This window comes from Pongo pygmaeus, chromosome 19 (assembly GCF_028885625.2).
Source record: "Pongo pygmaeus isolate AG05252 chromosome 19, NHGRI_mPonPyg2-v2.0_pri, whole genome shotgun sequence".
Lineage (NCBI taxonomy): Eukaryota > Metazoa > Chordata > Mammalia > Primates > Hominidae > Pongo > Pongo pygmaeus.
In genome coordinates this window covers 77215356-77234844 of record NC_072392.2, presented here as the reverse complement: position 1 = coordinate 77234844, position 19489 = coordinate 77215356, and the positions used below count along the sequence as shown (strand labels likewise).

The following is a 19489-nucleotide window of genomic DNA, read 5'->3' as shown; positions in this document are numbered from 1 at the left end:
TGGGTGGCACAAGGATCAGAAAGTCGGGAGAAGACCCCTAGAAGTCCCAGCTTAGGCTATGGAGGCTAGGATACCAGTTTCTCCCTTCACTTCCTCCAGGGACTCTAGATCAGCCCTGCATCTCCCCACTGCTATGGATAGAGATCAGAAGCCCCCGTGCACTTTCTGCTTTGGTGCACACCTAGTCCCATGGCAGGCACTGTTGGGAGTCTATAGGGTCTCCCCACCTGGCAGTAGACAGTCACCTGAAAAGGGGTCTGTTGGGTTTGGCCACCATAGCCATTTCCTATCCCTTGGGCTCTGGGAGCCTCATCAGTTAGTAAGATAAGAAACCAGGGTCTATCCAGTTCTGCTGATTTCTACTGTGGCTGTGGGCAGGTATCCCTCCCTCTCATCCCTCATCCCCAGGTACAAACTGACGAGCTCCAAGGTCTCCTTCGACTCTCAGATTTCTGAGTTAGGGGCCTCTAACCCTGCTCCATCTCTCCCCAGGGATGCCGTTCTGAGTGCCTGACTGCCTCGCCCCGAAGGATGGCCTCTGATGGGCATTAGAGGCACGGCGGCCCCGGGCTCCCGTCCCGTCCGTCTGTCTGTTATCGTCTGTCTCTCTTGACATCACCGCAGCTCCACCCCCTCCCGTCCCAGCCCCCAACGCCAGCTTCCTGCAGGCCCAGAGCCGGCATGAACTCTCCCAACGAGTCGGGTAAGAGCTGGGAGGTTGGAGAAGAGCACCCTGGGGTAGCTTTGGATGCAGTGGGCTGTGTGGGTTTCCCTTCCAGGCCAGCTGACCTTTACTGTCTGAGCTATAAGGGCATGAGGGGGTAAGGAGTGGAGAAGTGTTACAAGAAAGGGCCCATGAGGTAGACCTGGGAATCGAGGGATCGATGGTCCGGTCTGGTCCTGGGAAGGCAATGGGTCCTACTCTGCCCCCCATGCTTGCCCTCTCAACTTAGGGGTGTTCAGCTCCAGCTCCGCCTTCCCCTGCTAGCCAAGACAGGCGGGCCTGAGGGGGGAGTGTGTATCCCTTAATCTCTCTGGGCAGTCTGGGATGATGCTGGAGGAATTTCTTTACTATAGCAGAATGCTCAGCTTCCTTTTTGTGCTGGTGGCTTCTTTACTTAGTGGAACGTTCGTGTTCCATACTTTTTTCTTAGTGGAGGTTTATAAGGGCACTGGGCCTTAACTTCCGTGTGCGGGTGCGTGGCGTTGGGTGGGAATGGGGTGACGTGTGTAGAGGAGTCTCGGCTCTCCTCTGAGTCCAGGTAGACTGCCTCTCTTCCTCTTGGGCCCTTCATATGGTAGATTGCTAATCTGGGGTCTTTTACTCTGAGATTTCCTGTTCCTCTCTGTTCCTAGGACCCTGTCCAGTGCTGCCAGAAATAGTCTATTGGGGGGAGTCTAGGCAGCTTGATGTGCAGCTGGGTCTGGATGTGTGCCTGTGAGGCTGTGTTCTAGTGGCCTGAGCTGGACCCTCAGCAGTTTCCCAGGAGGGTCCTGGGGCAATGTGGTCAGAGTAGTGGCTGTCATCTCCTCCTCCTCGGGTGTCTCCTTCCGCACAGTGTTAAAGGTCCATCTTGCTCAACTTTAGCTCTCCACCGCCCATCATACTCCTCATCTTTTTTATGTAGGGGTGGGTGGATATTTCTCCTTTTAGAGATAGGGCAGTTAGGGCCTAGGATGAATACCCATTTGCAGGATTGTACAGAAGCAGCATCAGGGAGGAATCCAGACCACCCCACATTTTCTTCCCCATCATCCTTTCTGCAGGGTTTGCTGGTCTCCTTCAGATATTCCTGCCTCTGCCCTTGCCCTCATTCAGCCCCTAGGGGCTGGGACGGGTGGGCTGCCCAGCTCTGCCCTCTTGCTTGCCCCTCTGAGGCTGGATGGCAAAGGGAAAGGAGAGGCCTGGGTCCTCATCTGTCCCTCTTGCATCTTGGCTGGACACTACCCCAGCAAGCTCAGCCTTGTCGGGCAGTAGTGCCAGCTGCTTCTTTCCTCTGAGTTGTGACGCTGACCTGTCCAGGAGCCATCTGCAGTTCCTGCTTCCCATGGGGCTGGGGTCTAACTCTTGGCCAAGGGAATTGAAGCTGCCTAGAGGCATCTGTTGGTGGCTTGGAAAGGATTCTTCCCAGCTTTGGGGTTTCTTTCCCTTGCAGGGAAATGTGATAATCAACCCAGGATAGATGAAGTTATTGGGTTACCTTTCCAGACGCTGGCTATCCGAGTTTCCCTTGCAGCTACCTCTGCGGGAGCTGACAGGAGTGTCGGAGGAGCTGGACGTGTCCACCAATGCAGGAGGCTGGCAGCTTGAGAGCCACTGCTGAGCCCTGGCCAGGAGGGGCATCCTGAGTGGGCCCGTGGAATGGGCCCCGCCTCCTGGCTGGCTTTCCAGCTCCCCCCAGCAGGGGGAGATGCTGTCTTCTCTGTGTTGGGGAAAGAGGGAAAAAAGGAGGGGGCCAGGGATTGGGAACCTCATTTTAGGATTGTTGAGAGGCTTTGGAACTGGGACCACTGCTTGGGGATGTTTGCTTGAGGCCCTTCCTGCAGAGTGTTCCTGGGGTTCTGGCCTGGCTTTCCCAGTTGTGGGGTTCCAGCTGCCCCGGGCCAGGGAGATAGTCAGCCTCCCGCCAGCTCTTCCTTTCTGAGGGGCCTAGCGTCTGCTATTACCAGAGCTTGGGCTGGCATCTGGGCTAGGGCTGGGGTGCCCAGCGCCTGGCAGAAGCCTGGAAACCACATGCCTTGGAACTCGGCGGAAGTAAAATGAAACCACCGATTGAAGCCAGAGCACGCGGGTGTCCACTTCCCCGTAGACACCCTGCAGAGAGCCCCAAGAAGGAAAGGTATGGGCCATGGGGCAGGAGATAAGAGGTGGGAAGGAAGGAAATGGTTAGTCCCCAGGGTCTGCTGCAGCCCCTGAGCGCTTCCCACCTTCTCCTCACTTCCCTGACACTTGCTCCTCTTTCCCCAGAGTACAGAACAGCAGGCTTTGTAAGGGGCAGAGCTTCTGGTTCCCTTCAAGTCCTCTCAGCGTAGGAGCTTTTCAGTTTGGCAAGTCCTCACTGAGTATCACCAATAGGCTCAACCTGTGGAAGACAGAAGAAAATATGAGATGGACCGTCCCTGGTCCTCACAGTGAACATGTTAGCAAGAGAGACTGTTTTGGTGAGGGGCAGCAGGTGGAGACTGTGAGTGATTTCCTTCTGGGGCCCACTGCCCAGGGAGGTGGGAGCTGATGACTTCCCTCTGGCTTGGGCTGCCTACCAGCCTTTGACTTTATTTACCTCTTTTGCAGTCTTGGAATCACAGGCAGAGGCTATTGATGGGGTTGCCTGCTTCCCTGAAACCATTCCCTGATCTCTGCCTTTTCTTCAGGCAAAAGGGGGCTTGAGGATTAAGGCTTTCTTTATTTTTCTGGAACTGTTTGCGTCTGCATGTTCTCCTCAGTGGGGCTGAAAGGCTGACAGAATTTTCCCTCAGCTCAGACTCGGCCCAACCAGGTTGGAGGAGCTGCCCAGGGGCCTGGGACCCAGGCCACCTCTGGTTGTACCCTCTTCTCTGTGCCATTGCCCAGAAGAGCAGGCAAGAGTGAGGCCCACTGTGCAAGCCAGTCTGGGTGGCAGCGGGGCCATGGAGGAGGTGGCCAGGATCCTTCTCCCCAGTGTGGGAGGGAGACAAGCTTCATGACAACACCTGCCTGCCCAGCACCTCCCAGAACCCTCACACTTTCTCTCTTTCCCTTTTCCAGGATGGAGGGCAGCAGCCCCCCCACCCCGCTCTCTGGGTGACCAGAGAAACTGGGGCATGGGTGCGGGGTGGAGCCAGGAACCTCGGCGTCCTGCCTTCCAGCCTTGGGCTCTGCCTCCTTCAGAGCCCCCAGGGAAGGCAGGCAGTGAGAAAGTGGGTCAATCCTGGCATGGGTCTGGGGTCTGGGAAGTAGACTGCTGGCCTCCCTTCTCTACTGAGATGCCCCCTGGCACACCTCTGTGTTCACTGCAGAGCGGGACCTGCTTCTCCCCTCCTCTTCCCTGCTCTATCATTCCAAAGAGATTGAAGGCTTAGAATGGAATGGCCAGAGAAGGCAGGGTCAACCCTGAGGGGAAGTAGAAGATGCCAAAGTAGGTGTTCACATTTTTCCTGGACTTGGCTTCAAATGAGAGGGTTCAGCCAACACCTAGCATGGGGCCTGGCACATGGCAGCTCCCAGGCCATGCTGATGGGCTCCGGCACGACTGGGCTCGAAGGGCAGGAAAGAACAGGAGGGCCGGCAGGCCTGATGTCTGGGTCTCAGGGAAGCTGGCATCTCACACTTCATCCAGGGTGCTCCTGGGCTAGCCCTTGGCTTTTTCACTGCGCACTAAGCAGACCTTGCTTTCTTCCCTTTGGCCAAGGTCCCCCCATCCCCACAGTCTTTGGGCTCAGGAAAGGGAACCTGGAGCCAGGGTTAGGCTCTTTCCTCCTTCAGATTCAGAGGGCTAGGAGGTCAGAGTGCAGCCTTTGAGGGAGGGGCAGAGTGAGTCTGGGGAAGACAGTCCTGGCTGTCTTGGCTACATGTGAAGCTCATGTACCCCATGCTTGGTGGGTGCTCCATAAGGTTTGTGGGATGATACATGGGTGTGCTGGTTGGGAGAGAATGGAAAAGAGAAGTGAACTGCAAGGAGGGGGGCTAAAGCATGAAGGATTGAAGTTAGACATTAGGAGGACCTTGTATCACCTGAATCTCAGAAGAAAAAAAGACATTTGTCCCCATCCCAGACTTCCTCTCTTAGTGCCTTGGAGGGTTCTGGGAATTGCACTGAGGATTTTCTGACTGTGTCTGACACTTTGCTTCCTACTTCTTGGAGGCTGTAATGGTGGTGGGAGCTGGCTCCCCAGCTCCCAGCTCCAGCCACCTCTGGGTGTCCCTGTCCTGGGTGCTACTATCTTCCCTAAGCAGGAAGTCCTCTTTCCTTCAATGTCTAGGTGCTCCAGGTTCTGGGGGCCCTGCTTTTGAGTCCTGGTAACTAACGACTTCCTCTTCTTTACAACAAGGCTCTCCTGCCACACTCTCCTATGCCTGGGGCAGGCAGAGAGAGCTGGGACAGGGCTAGCCAGCCCTTCTGGTTACTCCTAGTGTGGGTGGGTGGAGTCCTGGGCTGGGAGGGGTTGCTGCTCTTGGCTTTCTGGGCTCCCTTGAATCTGCTGCCCATTGCCCCACTGATGGAGACCTTCCCTTCCCTTCCTCTTGAGAGGGCCTGGTTGGCCAGGATGAGGTTGGGGCAAGGGGTGGTGAACGAGATCCCCAGCCATACCCTGAATGTCCACCAGCGCTAGGCCTCTGAGGGAGTACTGTTCCATTGCCCTTTTTCTAGAATCTGCCCTGGTTTAGAAGCTGCAACTCCAGACCCCTGTTTCTTTCCTGGTCCACCACTGGGTAGCCCCTGGCAACATATACATCTTGCTAGTCTAGGGCCTGGGAAAGCCTGCCTCTGCCAATAGGTGTGGTCCCCCTAATCCTCCCACTCCCAGCCTAAGGGCAGGAGACCCCTTTGCCATCCCTGACTGGCAGAAGCTGGCTGGGAAATTGGGCTCCAGGAGCCACAGCCACTGTGTCCTTGGTTGGCCAGCTCCTCCTGGGCTCCCAACAAGAGGGTGAGGTCATCCAGTCCAGAGAGAGGACAGGTGTCCCTGGCTCCATGCCTGGAGTGGGGGTCAAGGAGGGGGCTCCAAAATAGCAACTGTGACATCAAGAAGGGGGAGGGGGATATAGACACAGGAATAACCAGGCTATTAAAAGGCTCTAGTGAGGTCAGGGGGCCAAGTGGGATCTTTGTACCAGTGGGAGGCACAACCTGAGGAGCAGGGGCAGGCCAGCGGTGGGGAGGGCGGGGGAGTGGCACTGGTCCTCATGGTGCACCAGCCCCAGGACCCAGGGAGCAGGGGCTGTGCTGCCAGGCCTGAGGCTGGCTGGTGGGTAATGGCTGGATGCTGAAAAACTCTTGACTCTCCTTAGCGAGGTTCCAACCTCAAGTCTCTTCCTACTTGAGCACCGGGGTCATTGTACCTGTTAATAGAAACCCTGGGAAATGAGAGGCAGTGGAGTGTGGTGGTTAGAGCTCAGACTTGAGCCTCAGACATTCCAGCCCTGCCATGTAAGCAGCTTTATGACCTAGGGTGAGTAACTTCATCTCCCTGTGCCTCAGTTTTCCCATCTGTGCCTCTCTCCCAAGGTCACCGCGTAGAATGAATGAGATGATGTATATGATGTTCTTAGCACTGTACTTGGCACATTGCCATGGAGGAGCTACCTGTGCTCTGAGAATTAGCAGATGTTCCCTCGTCCCCTTTCCTGGATTGGGGTGAGGAAAGGGGACCAGGGGACACCTGTCTGCCCAGGAGGAGTATCCCTACACCCTAGAAAGAAGCTGAGGCTGAGCAGCCTCTGGAGGCGACATTCCAGAATGAGCGGGAGGGAGCTGCCATTTAGCAGGTGTTTAGGGGTCTTTCTGCTGGTTGAAGGGGTGGGGAGGCACCTCTCAACTCTGTGGGAGGGCAGAAGTTAAGCAAACCTCCATGGGGCTATTAGAACTCCAGAGAAGGTGCCTGTGTGCCAGCCTCTCCTAGACCCTTCCGATTCCTTTACCTGTTCTGGAAGGCAAGAAGAAAGACGGAGGCTTGAGTCTGGCTTCTTGGTCTCCATCCCCTGGCTTGCTTGTCAAGAGTAGCAGCCAGAGCTGCTCCCAGATGCATGGGTACCCCGGCCGGCGCCCTTCCCCAGCCCAGCCTCTGGCCACCCAGCGCTGTGGCCTTGGCCCTGAGTGCAGGCCCTCCCCTGTTCCCATCCCCCTCGCCTGGCGCTTCCTCCTGGGGTAGAACCGCCTCCCCCCCCATGGGGCCTCCTGGCAGCCGGCCCGCAGCTCCCTGAGCATGCTCCACCTATTTATAGACAGGGCCCTCCCCCAACTGCTATTTCAGTCTCCTGCCAGCTGCCGGCGGCGGCTCATTCGGGAAGGAGGAGCAGGGAGCCGGGCCCAGAGCTGTCACCCAGGGTTGGGAGGGAACACAGAGCCCGCCTGCCCGCTGAGCTCCCCTTCCTGTCCCAAGTGCTCAGCCATACCCCAGCTCTCAGGAACCAGGGAGAGGCTGGTGGTCAGATGCCCCTCTAGAGCAGAGTTGGGCCTGCAGCTCTAGGGCCTCCCTGCCCCTCCTGCCGCCAGGAGTGCCCAGGCCGGATGAGGCACTTCCCCACAGTGTGGGTCCCATCGGCAGTGGCCTGAGGGAACCTGCGCAGTGCGGGCTGCCCGACCACCTTCCCTTCGGCCTGCTCCCCGCCTCTGGCGGCCCCCTCCCTGGCATGCTGCTGGTGCCCAAGGCTCAGGGGCTCGTGGAGATGCTGCAGACCATCTATGAGACAGAATCCTGTTTCTCAGCAGATGGGATGTCAGGCCGGGAACCATCCTTGGAAATCCTGCCGCGGACTTCTCTGCACAGCATCCCTGTGACAGGTAAGTGCCTTGATGTCCCTGCCTGCCCTCTGTCATCGGGCATCCTTGTCCCTGGGCTGAGCATCTGTCCCTGAGCCTTGCACAGATAGGGTCTTGCATAGATCTGTCTTGAGAGTTTTGTTGAGAATACATGGGGCTGGGGGATCCCTGCTCACAGAGGCCCCTGCCCTCCCTGCCCAGAGCCTGCTGCTCCCCTGTTCCCCTCAGCTGTATTCTGCTGCATCTCTTCCAGTCCCTTCAGTCTCTGGCAGGGTCGGCATCCGCTGCTGGGGGCTGGGGGTTACTGGAGGATCCTGGCCTAGTTGGCACTGTGGTCAGAGGGGAGGAAGTGGGTCAGTGACCCGCCTCCATGCTGCCCGCTCCCCAAATTTGGGCAAGGGAAGAAGGTGTAGCTGGGTGTCCACAAGAATAAAGGTTACCCCAGCTCCTCTGGCTTGGTTCTTGGGGCTACAGGATCGAGTACAGTGACTTCCGCAAGTCCCCAGCCAGGAGTCTCTTGAGAATCAGACACTTGGGGAGGCTTGGTGCAGTCGTGATGGAGTTAGGCAGAGGCTGGCAGCTCAGATATTGAGGGGCTTGGCTGCCTTAGCCCCTAGCTGGCTCCCGATGGTGCTCCTCTCCCCAGGTCTAGGTTGATTCCCATCTCATGAGGATGAAGAGGTGTTACTCTGGCTCAGATGGGCTTCGGGACCCCCTAATCCTGCCGTCTTCTCAGCAGGAACTTTTTTGGCTCTTGGCTAGGGGTGGGGTCCCCCAGAGCTGGGCCACTCCTTCCTTCACTCCCAGGAACCTGTTGGCAGCATCAAGCCTTCCTGGCACAGCCTCCCCACCAGGCCGGCACCACAAGATGCTTCCTCCAGGGAGGGGCCTGCTGGACCCATGCCTGCTCAGCCCCTCCTGGCAGTGGCTTGGCACTCAAGTGTGGGTGTCTGTGTGTGTGCGTGTGAATGGGGAGTCCTTGCCTCTGGATATGTGGGTGTGCATCCCAAGCTTTAAACTGGAAAGTGGGAACTGTATGCCTCTGCAGGTGCCTGTGATTTGGCTCTGAGCTGCCCAGGGATAAGGTTGCAGTGGGACTTGAATGTGTCAGAGCATGAATGTTTTGGGAAGATTCGAAAAATCTTTGGAACATGGCCTATCATCTGCCCAGGCAGGGATGCCCATGCAGTGTTCTCATGTAGGGGCAGGACCCTGAAGACTAGCCCTGCAGGGTATCCATGCAGGCCCCGGGGATAGGGGCATTACCCCGGGGCTAGCCCTGTAGGCTGGGGCGGGGATGGGGGCGTAACCTTGGGGACCGGCTCTACAAGATACCCACGTAGTCCCCTGAGGTAGGGGCATATGCCTGGGGGCCACCTACACAGGTCCCTGGGATGAGGAATAAACCCAGAGGGCTGGTTCTTATCCTGGTCTGGAGTCCACAGGTCCAGCTAAAGACCCTGCCTGCTGGCCCCTAGCCCATGGCCTCTGGGACTCAAGGTGGTCTCTTGGAAGGCAGAATAATCACAGAGCATCTGCTTGGGACAGCTCCACGCTATCTGGCTTATCAGGTCCACCCATCCTGCCCTGTCGCCTCTGTTCCTTGCTACCAGCAGCAGCCAGCAGTTGGCCGGAAGTTTCCTCCTCAGCTTGTTCATTCACCTGCTTTCAGATTGTACCCCAGAAACCTTGCAGGCTGGGACCCTGCTCTCATCTCCTCCCTAAGCCTGGCTGCCCCTGCATGGACTCCCAGGCAGCCCCTCTCTCCAGATCCCTGTCTCCCCACTCCACCCCCAACGCTGGCTGGCCTTCAGAGTGGTGGCTTGGTCCATGCTGGCAGGAGGGAGGCGTGAGTCACCTCAGCGGCTCGGGGAGAGGGCTAAGAATGTTCCCCCTGCGCAGCTCTGATGCTGTGTCTGTGACGCGGCTAGGGACAGATATAGGCCTGGAGCTCGGCAGCCTTGTTGTTTTTTTTTTTTTTTTTTTTTTTTTTTGGACTCTGGAATGTAAATAGATGTTTCAAATAGAAACACTTTAACCTTTGGGTTAAAAAAAATCCACCCCGGATAAACACGGCCATGAGGGCCCAGGCAGCTTGGTGTTTCCCTCCCCACCCCCTCTCCCCATCTCTTGATCGGTCTCCAGACAGGATGCAAGATCCTATGGCTGAAAAAGCAGGTGTCCAGGGAAGCTTCTTTGGACAGTGTGAGTTGTGCAGGTCTCCCAAGCCCAAGGGGTTGGGGCAAGGGTCTTTCGAGGGTGGTGCCTGCCTGCCACCTCCAGCAGCATCTTTAGAACCCTATTTTAGGGACAGCCTTTGCTCTCTGGGCTGTCTTGGTTGTTGCCATTGCCCAGCACCTAGCACAGTGCCTGGCACATGGATGAATGAATGTCGCATGGGGAGGGCTGGAGTCCAGAATTGCTGGCAGGATTCCTGGGCTCTATTCTGGGGCTTGGACCTCTGGGTGAATAGAGACAGCTTTAGTGAGTCACCCCAGCGGGTGAGACAGAGCCTTAGCCTACCGAAGGACAGGGGCACTCTGCTGTTCTTTCTTAAAGAGTGGGGCAGATCTCAGTACCTGCTCTTAGCGATCAGAGGTCTCCCTTGATGGATGGGGTCTCTGCCTGGCCACCCTACCACAGTCCCCCAGTGCACACTGGGCACCACCATCATCCAAGCTTAGTTCTGGCTTGGGGAGCCTGGGAGTTTGAACTCTAGTATGGGATTCTCAAGGACACAGAGGTGGGGAATTCTCTGCCTCCCTTATGTGGGCCCTGGATTCCCCTTTGTCCTGTACTGGGTGGAGCTGATGCCCAGACAATACTCAGGACTTTATGAGATGGCATGGAGGAAGAGTCTGCTTTTCCCATGGAGGGAGGGTATGAATCCTGCTTGTGCCAGGAAGGAATGCTATGGACACTGGGAAGTGCCATGGGGTCCAGGTTTGGTCTTAGGGCTTTCCCTGGATATTCTTGTTCGTGCTCTTCGGTCTTTCTGGGTTTGGCTGTGTGTATGTAGTGCCGGGAGGGTAAGAAGTGCAAGACTCAGGGGTGAGAGTGGAACTATTATAATGCACTAAGTGACAAGGCTATCAGGTACTTTCCCGACCTTTTTTTTTTTTTGATACAGAGTCTCCCTCTTTTGCCCAGGCTGGAGTACAGTGGCATGATCTCGGGTCACCACAGCCTCCACCTCCTGGGTTCAAGCGATTCTCCTGCCTCAGCCTCCGGAGTAGCTGGGACTACAGGCACACGCCACTGTGCCTGGCTAATTTTTGTATTTTTAGTAGAGACGGGTTTTCACTGTGTTGGCCAGGCTGGTCTCGAACTCCTGTCCTCATGATCCGCCTGCCTCAGCCTCCCCACAGTGTTGGGATTACAGGCGTGAGCCACCACGCCCGGCCCTTGCCATATCTCTTTTAGGAAAGTATTGATAGCTGTGGTGTACAATTGAGAAGGCTCAGAGAGGTTAAGGAACTTACTGGACATGGTGGCTCATACCTGTAATCCCAGCACTTTGGAAGCCTGAGGGAGGAAGATCACTTCAGGCCAGGAGTTTGAGACCAGCCTGCGCAGCATAGCCAGACCCTGTCTCTATAAAAAAAATGATAAAAAAAAAAATTAACCAGGCATGGTAGCATGCACCTGTAGTTCTAGCTACTCAGGAGGCTGAGGCAGGAGGATTGCTTGAGCCCAGGAGTTTGAGGCTGCAATGAGCCGTGATCACTGCATTCCAGCCTGGGCGCTATAACAAGACCCTATCTCTTAAAAAAAGGGAACCTGCCCAAGGTCACAGAGTAAGTGAGAGCTGGAATTTGAACTCAGGTCTCTGGGTAGGACCATTGCTAATCCACATAAAAGCTGCTTTTGGCTGGGCTTGGTGGCTCACACCTGGAATCCCAGCACTTTGGGAGGCCGAGGTGGGCGGATGACATGAGGTTGGGAGTTTGAGACCAGCCTGACCAACATGGAGAAACCCCGTCTCTACTAAAAATACAAAAAATTAGCCGGACGTGGTGGCGCATGCCTGTAATCCTAGCTACTTGGGAGGCTGAGGCAGGAGAATCGCTTGAACCCGGGAGGCAGAGGTTGCGGTGAGCCGAGATTGCACCATTGCACTCCAGCCTGGGCAACAAGAGCGAGACTCCGCCTCAAAAAAAAAAAAAAAGCTTCTTTTGTGCAGATTTTAAAAAGGTGGCCCTTCTTCTGGGTAGATACGTCCTCATGCCAGTGTGCATGGCCTGGCGATTGGAGCTTGCGCTAGATGTCAGCCCCAACTCACCCCTTTAGATGAGAGCCCATGCGCAATATGCAATCTACACAGCCTTATGTGCTGGGCCTATCAGTGCGCATCCACAGTTTGTGCTCCTAGAGCACAGGAGCCATTCTGGCCTCGGGGGCCTCCTGGGGTTGTGAGAGGAGGCTTTGTTTTCTGTAAATACTGAGGACCACTTGGTCTGTGATCTTCCTTCCTGAGGGGATTTTAGCCCAAGGAGAGAAGGGGGCTCAGGAATAAAGTTGAACACCAGCCCCCATACAACCTCCTGTGTCCCCCTCCCCCTGCCTCATCCCCTGTTCTTGTTTTTGAGACCCTCAGCTGTCCATTCCCTGCCACACAGCTGCCAGACAGGAAATCGGATTAACTGTGTCCACACACAGCTGTAACAGCTGTCAGGTTGGCAGCAGGCAGCCTGGGGACACTGTGAGGCAGTGGTTCTCAAACTTTTGGTCACATCAGAATTACCAAGGGAATGTATTAAAATGCAGATTCTCAGGCCTTGACACCCTGCCCCCGCAACAAAGGTTTGGATTCTGTAGGGCAGCCCAGGAACCAATGATTTAAACTCATGTCTCAGGTGATTCTGATGCGAGTAGACTGAGCCCATCCTTGGAGTAAGAGCTGTGTGGACATGGGTCACAGGGCCCAGCAGTCAGCCAGTGGATGTCATCAGCATCCCTGGAAGGCCTTGGTGGGTCTTGGGACTCCTGGGAGAAGGGCCTATACAGGAGGAGGGAGGCTGTCGCCCCAGAGAGAGGTGAATCCAACTCCCAGCCTCCTGTCAGTCAGGAGGGAGGATGTTTCCAGCCGCCAGGGAGCAGGTGTCTAAAGCCCAGTGGAATGGGGGATTATGGCAAGCAGCCAGGTGGGCAGGGCGCCCTGCTGGACACCCAGGGCTGTGCTGTGCTTGGGGAGTGGAGGCAGATCCGCTCTGGAGCCCCTGCCATTCCACCCCAGGTGTGGAGCAAACAGTCCTAGCAACAGCTGCAGACTTTGAATGGTTAGTGTGCCTTTACTTGCCTGTAGCTTTGTACCCAGGTATATGCCAGAAATGGCTGGACTGGGAAATGTGAGTCTACTTCTCCTCCAGAGAGCATCCCAGGATCAACTACTAACTCTGTCTGCACCAGTGAGAGATGCTTTGTGCCTTCCATCAGGGCTCTGCATCCCGAGCTTAAGGTCCTTCAGAGTCACAGTCTGCCTCAAGGTTTCTGGGGGTTCCCTGCCCTTGATCCCATTCTCCCCTGCACTCCTGGGCTCTGATGTTCTGGGATCAACCAGGTGCCCTTGTCTAGACCTCTGGATCCTTAATACAGAGTTTGGCCCCTTGTTGCATCTCTCATTCAGTTTGAGACCGGGCCTTAGTGTTTCCCCTTCTGTTTTTTAGTGGAGAGCAGACAGAGAGCCAGAAGAGCTGGGATTAAGCCCTGGGTCCTCCATCTCCTTTCCAGGTGACCTTGGACAAGTCTCTTCCTTCTCTGGCCTCACTTTCCTCCTCTGAAAACTGGGGGAATTGAGTTGCTGATCTTCAGGCCCTTCCTTCCCTGACACTCTAAGGGTCTCTGAGGTCAGTTTCACATTGCGTCTGCTTTGTGGGAAGAGGGGCTTAGGGCCTCCCATGTCCTCAACCCAGGAGGATGTGGAATACAACTGGGGAGACAGGTGTCACCTGCAGTGGGGCTCAGTGAGGTTGGAGCCCAGGGAAGAATTTTGGACTGCTTGCAGCTGGGGGCCCTGAGAGCAAGGCCCGAAACTTGTGCTCATCTGTGCTAAGTAATGTTTTTGAGGGACAAAAGGGATCCCGCAACTGTGGCCTGAGCCACAGAGCACAGAGTGGCCCTTCCTGGAGGTAGCGAGGCAGGTGAGATGGCCTGGAAGTGCGGGAGTGGGAAGGAAGCTGCTCTCAGAGATTCCTCCTCTGGCATTGACACCCAGCCGCTGGCTGCACCGGTTTGTGTTGTGTGGGACCCACAAGAAGAGCTTTGTTTGTGACAGGACCACAGAGTGACATTCAGACAGTCTGAAATGAGTGCTAAGACTTCCCTCTGGTGGGAGTCTGAGGCTGGCACCCTTAGAATCCAAGTGGTCTGTGAAGTTGGCCCCACTTAAAAGATTTGGGAATTCTTAAGTATTTCATTTTATGCACTTTATTTTTTATTTTTTTAAAAAATTTTTTTTTGAGACAGAGTCTTGCTCTGTTGCCCAGGCTGGAGTGCAGTAGTGCAATCTCAGCTCACTGCAACCTCCGTCTCTGGGTTCAAGCGATTCTCCTGCCTCAGTCTCCCGAGTATGTGAGACCATGCCTGGGTAATTTTTGTATTTTTAACGGAGTTTCACCACGTTGGCCAGGCTGGTCTTGAACTCCTGACCTCAAGTGATCTGCCCACCTTGGGGTCCCAAAGTGCTGGGATTACAGGTGTGAGCCACTGCACCTGGCCAATTTTATGCACTTTAGAAACATCCTGAGAAGGCCAGTCATGGTGGCTCACGTGTATAATTCCAGCACTTTGGGAGGCTGAGGCAGGCGGATCACCTGAGGTCAGGGGTTTGAAACCAGCCTGGCCAACGTGGTAAAACCCCATCTCTACTAAAAATACAAAATTAGCCGGGCATGGTGGTGCATGCCTGTAATCCCAGCTAATTGGGAGGCTGAGGCAGGAGAATCGCTTGAACTTGGGAGGCAGAGATTGCAGTGAGCTGAGATCGTGCCATTGCACTCCAGCCTGGGCAACAAAAGTGAAACCACGTCTCAAAAAAAAAAAAAAAAAAACAACCATTCTGAGAAGTGGTCCACAGTCTTCACTAGATTGCCAAAAGAGTTCAGGACACAAAAAATATTAGAAGCCTTTAATAATAGCCCTGCCTGGCACCTCTTGATCTTCCCAGGCCCTGTGCCAAGCTCCTCTGCGTACATTCTCCCGAGCCTAACTACCCTGGGTGTTGGGTGCTGTTCTGCCTCCCAGTTTACAGATGCCTGCATGGAGCGCAGGGTGGTGCCCTGTGTCTTGCCCTAGGAAGGGGAGTGCCTGAATTGAACCCCAGCGTCCTCTCACTCCAGAGCCCTTGCTCTCAACCATTATGTGATGTGTGTTCACTTGTGTTACTTAAGGAATTGTGAAAATTGCTAGGTGAGAGTCAGACCCAGCTTGCCTATGTGGAAATAGTATCTGAATTGTAGTAGAACCTGTTGAGCCTAAATTGGCCTCACTAGTCACACAAGAGCACAGAAATAGATCATGGGAAACTGTCCTTGCTGGGGAGGGGTCATCGGTGTCACAGCGTCATGGGCTCAGGGTGTGAAATGCTGTTCTCCGCCTCCTTCCAAACTCCCTCAGGCCAGGACAGGAACAAGAGCCTTTCCCCAATCTCCAAGAGACAGAACAAGGTAATTAGAAGCTGCTGACTCCCCGGCCTGGTGAGGGAGGTCCTGAGGGCCTGGGTGCTGGTGGGAGATTCTGCCCTCTAGGGTAGGCCAGTTACCCAGGACTGTCTCTTAAATAAAGGGAACCTGGGCCGGAGGCGGTAGCTCAAGCCTGTAATCCCAGCACTTTGGGAGGCTGAGGCGGGTGGATCAGCTGAGGTCGGGAGATAGAGACCATCCTGGCTAACACGGTGAAACCCTGTCTCTACTAAAAATACAAACGATTAGCCAGGTGTGGTGGCACGTGCCTGTAGTCCCAGCTACTTGGGAGGCTGAGGCAGGAGAATTGCTTGAACCCGGGAGGCGGAGGTTGCAGTGACCCGAGATCACCCCACCGTACTCCAGCCTGGGCAACAGAGAGACTGTCTCCAAAAAAAAAAAAGAGAACCTGGCCGGGCGTGGTGGCTCATGCCTGTAATCCCAGCACTTTGGGAGGCCGAGGCAGGCGGATCACAAGGTCAAGAGACGGAGACCATCCTGGCCAACATGGTGAAACTCCGTCTCTACTAAAAATACAAAAATTAGCTGGGTGTGGTGGCACGTGCCTGTAGTCCCAGCTACTCAGGAGGCTGAGGCAGGAGAATCGCTTGAGCCTGGGAGGTGGAGGTTGCAGTGAGCCAAGATCGCACCACTGCACTACTCCAGCCTAGCAACAGAGCGAGACTGTCAGAAAAAAAGAAAAAGGGAACCTGCCCAAGGTCACAGAGTAAGTGAGAGCTGGAATTTGAACTCACGTCTCTGGGTAGGAACATTGCTAATCCACATAAAAGCTTCTTTTGTGCAGATTTTAAAAAGGTGGCTCTTCTTCTGGGTAGATACGTCCTCATGCCAGTGTGTGTGGCCTGGCGGTTGGAGCTTGGGCTAGATGTCAGCCCCAACTCACCCCTTTAGATGAGAGCCCACGTGCAATATGCAACCTACACAGCCTTAAGTGCTGGGCCTGTTAGTGCCCGTCCACAGTTTGTGCTCCTAGAGCACAGGAACCATTCTGGCCTCGGGGGCCTTCTGGGGTTGTGAGAGGAGGCTTTGTTTTCTGTAAATACTGAGGACCACTTGGTCTGTGATCTTCCTTCCTGAGGGGATTTTAGCCCAAGGAGAGAAGGGGGCTCAGGAACAAAATTGAACACCAGCCCCCGTACACCCTCCCCTGCCCCCTCCCCCTACCTCCATCTCCTCTTTGTTTTTGAGACCCTCACCTGTCCCAGGGCTGGCTTACACTGAGCACATAGGACACCCCACATGGGAACCAAACTGCACACGTGTGTGTTCAGAGGGAACCTGCCTGTGCCAGGAGTCAGGACACCTGGGTTCAGATCCCTGTTTTGCTGCTACTTAGCTGGTAGGATCATCTGCAGAGCAGCCTAAGAGGCTTGGTTTCCTCACCTGTGTCTTGAGGGTATTGAAACAGATGATCTCCAAGGTCCCTTTCACTCTCTCCTCTTGTGAGGGCAGCTCCTCAGATCCAGGGAGTATCTGCACGGACCTCATTTATGTCCTGTATAGACATTCCAAACAGCGTACTAATGCCCCATGCCTTGTACTCTACTCCCCTTGGGTCCCCTCCCCTCCTCCTAGCTGTCTGGGGCTGGTGGCTCCTGGAGCAGGGTCTTTTTTTTTTTTTTGAGACGGAGTCTCGCTCTCTCGCCAAGGCTGGAGTGCAGTGGTGTGATCTCGGCTCACGGCAAGCTCCACCTCCCGGGTTCATGCCATTCTCCTGCCTTAGCCCCTCAGCCTCCCAAGTAGCTGAGAATACAGGTGCCTGCCACCACGCCCAGCTAATTTTTTGTGTTTTTAGTAGAGACGGTGCTTCACCGTGTTAGCCAGGATGGTCTCGATCTCCTGACCTCGTGATCTGCCTGTCTCGGCCTCCCAAAGTGCTGGGATTACAGGCATGAGCCACCGCACCCGGCTGGAGCAGGGTCTTTTTAAAAATTAATTTTATTTTAGGCCGGGCGCAGTGGCTCATGCCTGTAATCCCAGCACTTTGGGAGGCTGAGGTGGGCTGATCATGAGGTCAAGAGATTGAGATCATCTTGACCAACATGGTGAAACCTCGTCTCTACCTAAAAATACAAAAAATTAGGTGGGTGTGGTGGCATGCGCCTGTAGTCCCAGCTACTCAGGAGGCTGAGGCAGGAGAATCGCTTGAACCTGGGAGGCGGAGGTTGCAGTGAGCCGAGATCACGCCACTGCACTCCAGCCTGGTGACAGAGCGAGACTCCGTCTCAAAAAAAAAAGAAAAAACATTATGTATGTATGTATGTATGTATGTGTGTATTTATTTTGAGACGGAGTCTTGCCCTGTTGTTGCCCAGGCTGGAGTGCAATGGCGCGATCTCAGCTCACTGCAACCTCCACCTCCTGGGTTCAAGTGATTCTCCTGCCTCAGCTGCCCGAGTAGCTGGGATTACAGGTGTGGGCCACCATGCCCAGCTAATTTTTTTTTTTTTTGTATCTTTAGTAGAGACGGGGTTTCACCATGTTGGCCAGGCTGGTCTCAAACTCCTGACCTTGTGATCCGCCTGCCTTGGCCTCTCAAAGTGCTGGGATTACAGGCATGAACCACTGCGCCTGGCCTTATTTTTATATTTTATATTTATTTTATGGAGCAGGGTCTTTTAGAGCCTCTTGGGTCTGCCAGGCAGGTCCACACTGTGCCAGCTCCCTCCCCGCAGGGCTTCCCTAGGGGGGACTAAAGGTCTCATTTCCTTGCTGGCCAGGGTTCTTGTCACAGGGATTCTTGAGTTGGAGATGTTGTCTCTGAGAGGGTCATTTCCTTGCTTGCCAGGGTTCTTGTCACAGGGATTCTTGAGTTGGAGATGTTGTCTCTGAGAGGGGGCTTGGACCTGGGGTGCAGCTCATGGTGTGTTCAGAGCAGGCGGAAAGCTTGGCTTTGCTCTTGGGAAGCTAGATCTGTTTTTTATTGTGAACTCTTATTCCCAAGGCACTGCTAAAACCTGTGCCTCATGGCCCAGAGCCACTTGTCTGTTTGGAGGCAGTGTCTCTTTGCCTGGACACTGTTTTTTTAGACTAAGGCTGTGCTGGCAGTAGTCTCGGGTTGCCCCATGAGCACCTACATCATCTCCCCCAGAGGACCAGGCTCTCCCTCATGCTGCCTGAAGAATCTACCACAGAAGTCCCCACTGGGCTGATGGGGTTCCTGAAGAGGAGGCAGACCCAGCGGGAAGGGAAAGAAGTGTCACTCAGGTGGTGCACTGCCCATGGCCACTTGTGCTCGTGAGCTGGGCAGGGCAGCTCCTGAGCCAGAGCTTGCTGTTTTCCCAGCCCCTCGCATGGCTAGAAACACACAGCCCCAAGGCCAGGCACGGTGGCTCACGCCGGTAATCCTGGCACTTTGGGAGGCTGAGGTGGGCAGATCACGAGGTCAGGAGATCGAGACCATCCTGGCTAACATGGTGAAACCCCATCTCTACTAAAAATACAAAAAATTAGCTGGGCGTGGTGGTGGGCGCCTATAGTCCCAGCTACTCAGGAGGCTGAGGCAGGAGAATGGCATGAACCCGGAAGGCGGAGCTTGCAGTGAGCCCAGATCGCGCCACTGCACTCCAGCCTGGGCGACTGAGCGAGACTCCGTCTCAAAAAAAAAAAAGAAAAAAAGAAAAAGAAACACACAGCCCCACCCACTCAGCAACCCAGGCTGGGACTTCCCATGGAGGCAGGGTGGTCAGCCCTGCAGAAAACTAGAGGTCAGGATGATGTTGCTGCTTGTTACTGAGGCCACCACTCCCAGGAGAAGGACGGTTCTCAGTGCTGGGAAAGAGGAAAGTATAGAGCCAGGTGGGGGGGCCCAAGGCTTTCCCCCAGAGCCTTGCCTCTGACCTCCGCAGGAGGTGGCTCTACTGGCCTCTCGATTCCCATCAGAGTGAGGTCCTGGCAGGTGAGGGAAGGACCCAAGGTCTTGTCCTCCTCTGTGACCCTTTCCCTGGCTTTCTTTTCCTTTTTTTCTTTTTGAGACAGAGTTTCACTCTTGTTGCCCAGGCTGGAGTGCAATGTCACGATCTTGGCTCACTGCAACCTCTGCCTCCCGGGTTCAAGTGATTTTCCTGCCTCAGCCTCCTGAGTAGCTGGGATTACAGGCATGCATCACCATGCCCGGCTAATTTTGTAATTTTAGTAGAGATGGGGTTTCTCCATGTTGGCCAAGCTGGTCTTGAACTCCTGACCTCAAGTGATCCACCCGCCTCGGACTCCCAAAGTGCTGGGATTACAGCCACAGTGCCTGGCTCTCCCTGGCCTTTCAGTGGGGCTCTTTGCTAGCCAGAGCTATTGGCCTGTTCTCTTAGGGAACAATGCCCCTTCGTCTACCCT

General features: G+C 55.1%; 1 protein-coding gene across 15 annotated transcripts in view; it reads left to right on the top strand.

The window, feature by feature from the left end:
- HDAC5 (histone deacetylase 5) overlaps positions 1 to 19489 on the top strand; it is a 46166-nt gene that overhangs the window by 5844 nt on the left and 20833 nt on the right. For 8 of the 15 annotated variants that reach the window (XM_054456549.2, XM_063656720.1, XM_054456558.2 and 5 more), the window contains exons 2-3: positions 493 to 703; positions 7407 to 7481. In XM_054456549.2, the coding sequence (XP_054312524.1) occupies positions 682 to 703; positions 7407 to 7481 (97 nt within the window). In that variant the 5' untranslated portion in view covers positions 493 to 681. The remainder of the gene's footprint in view (positions 1 to 492; positions 704 to 7406; positions 7482 to 19489) is intronic. The other 7 variants (XM_054456551.2, XM_054456557.2, XM_054456554.2 and 4 more) reach the window with 1 other exon arrangement.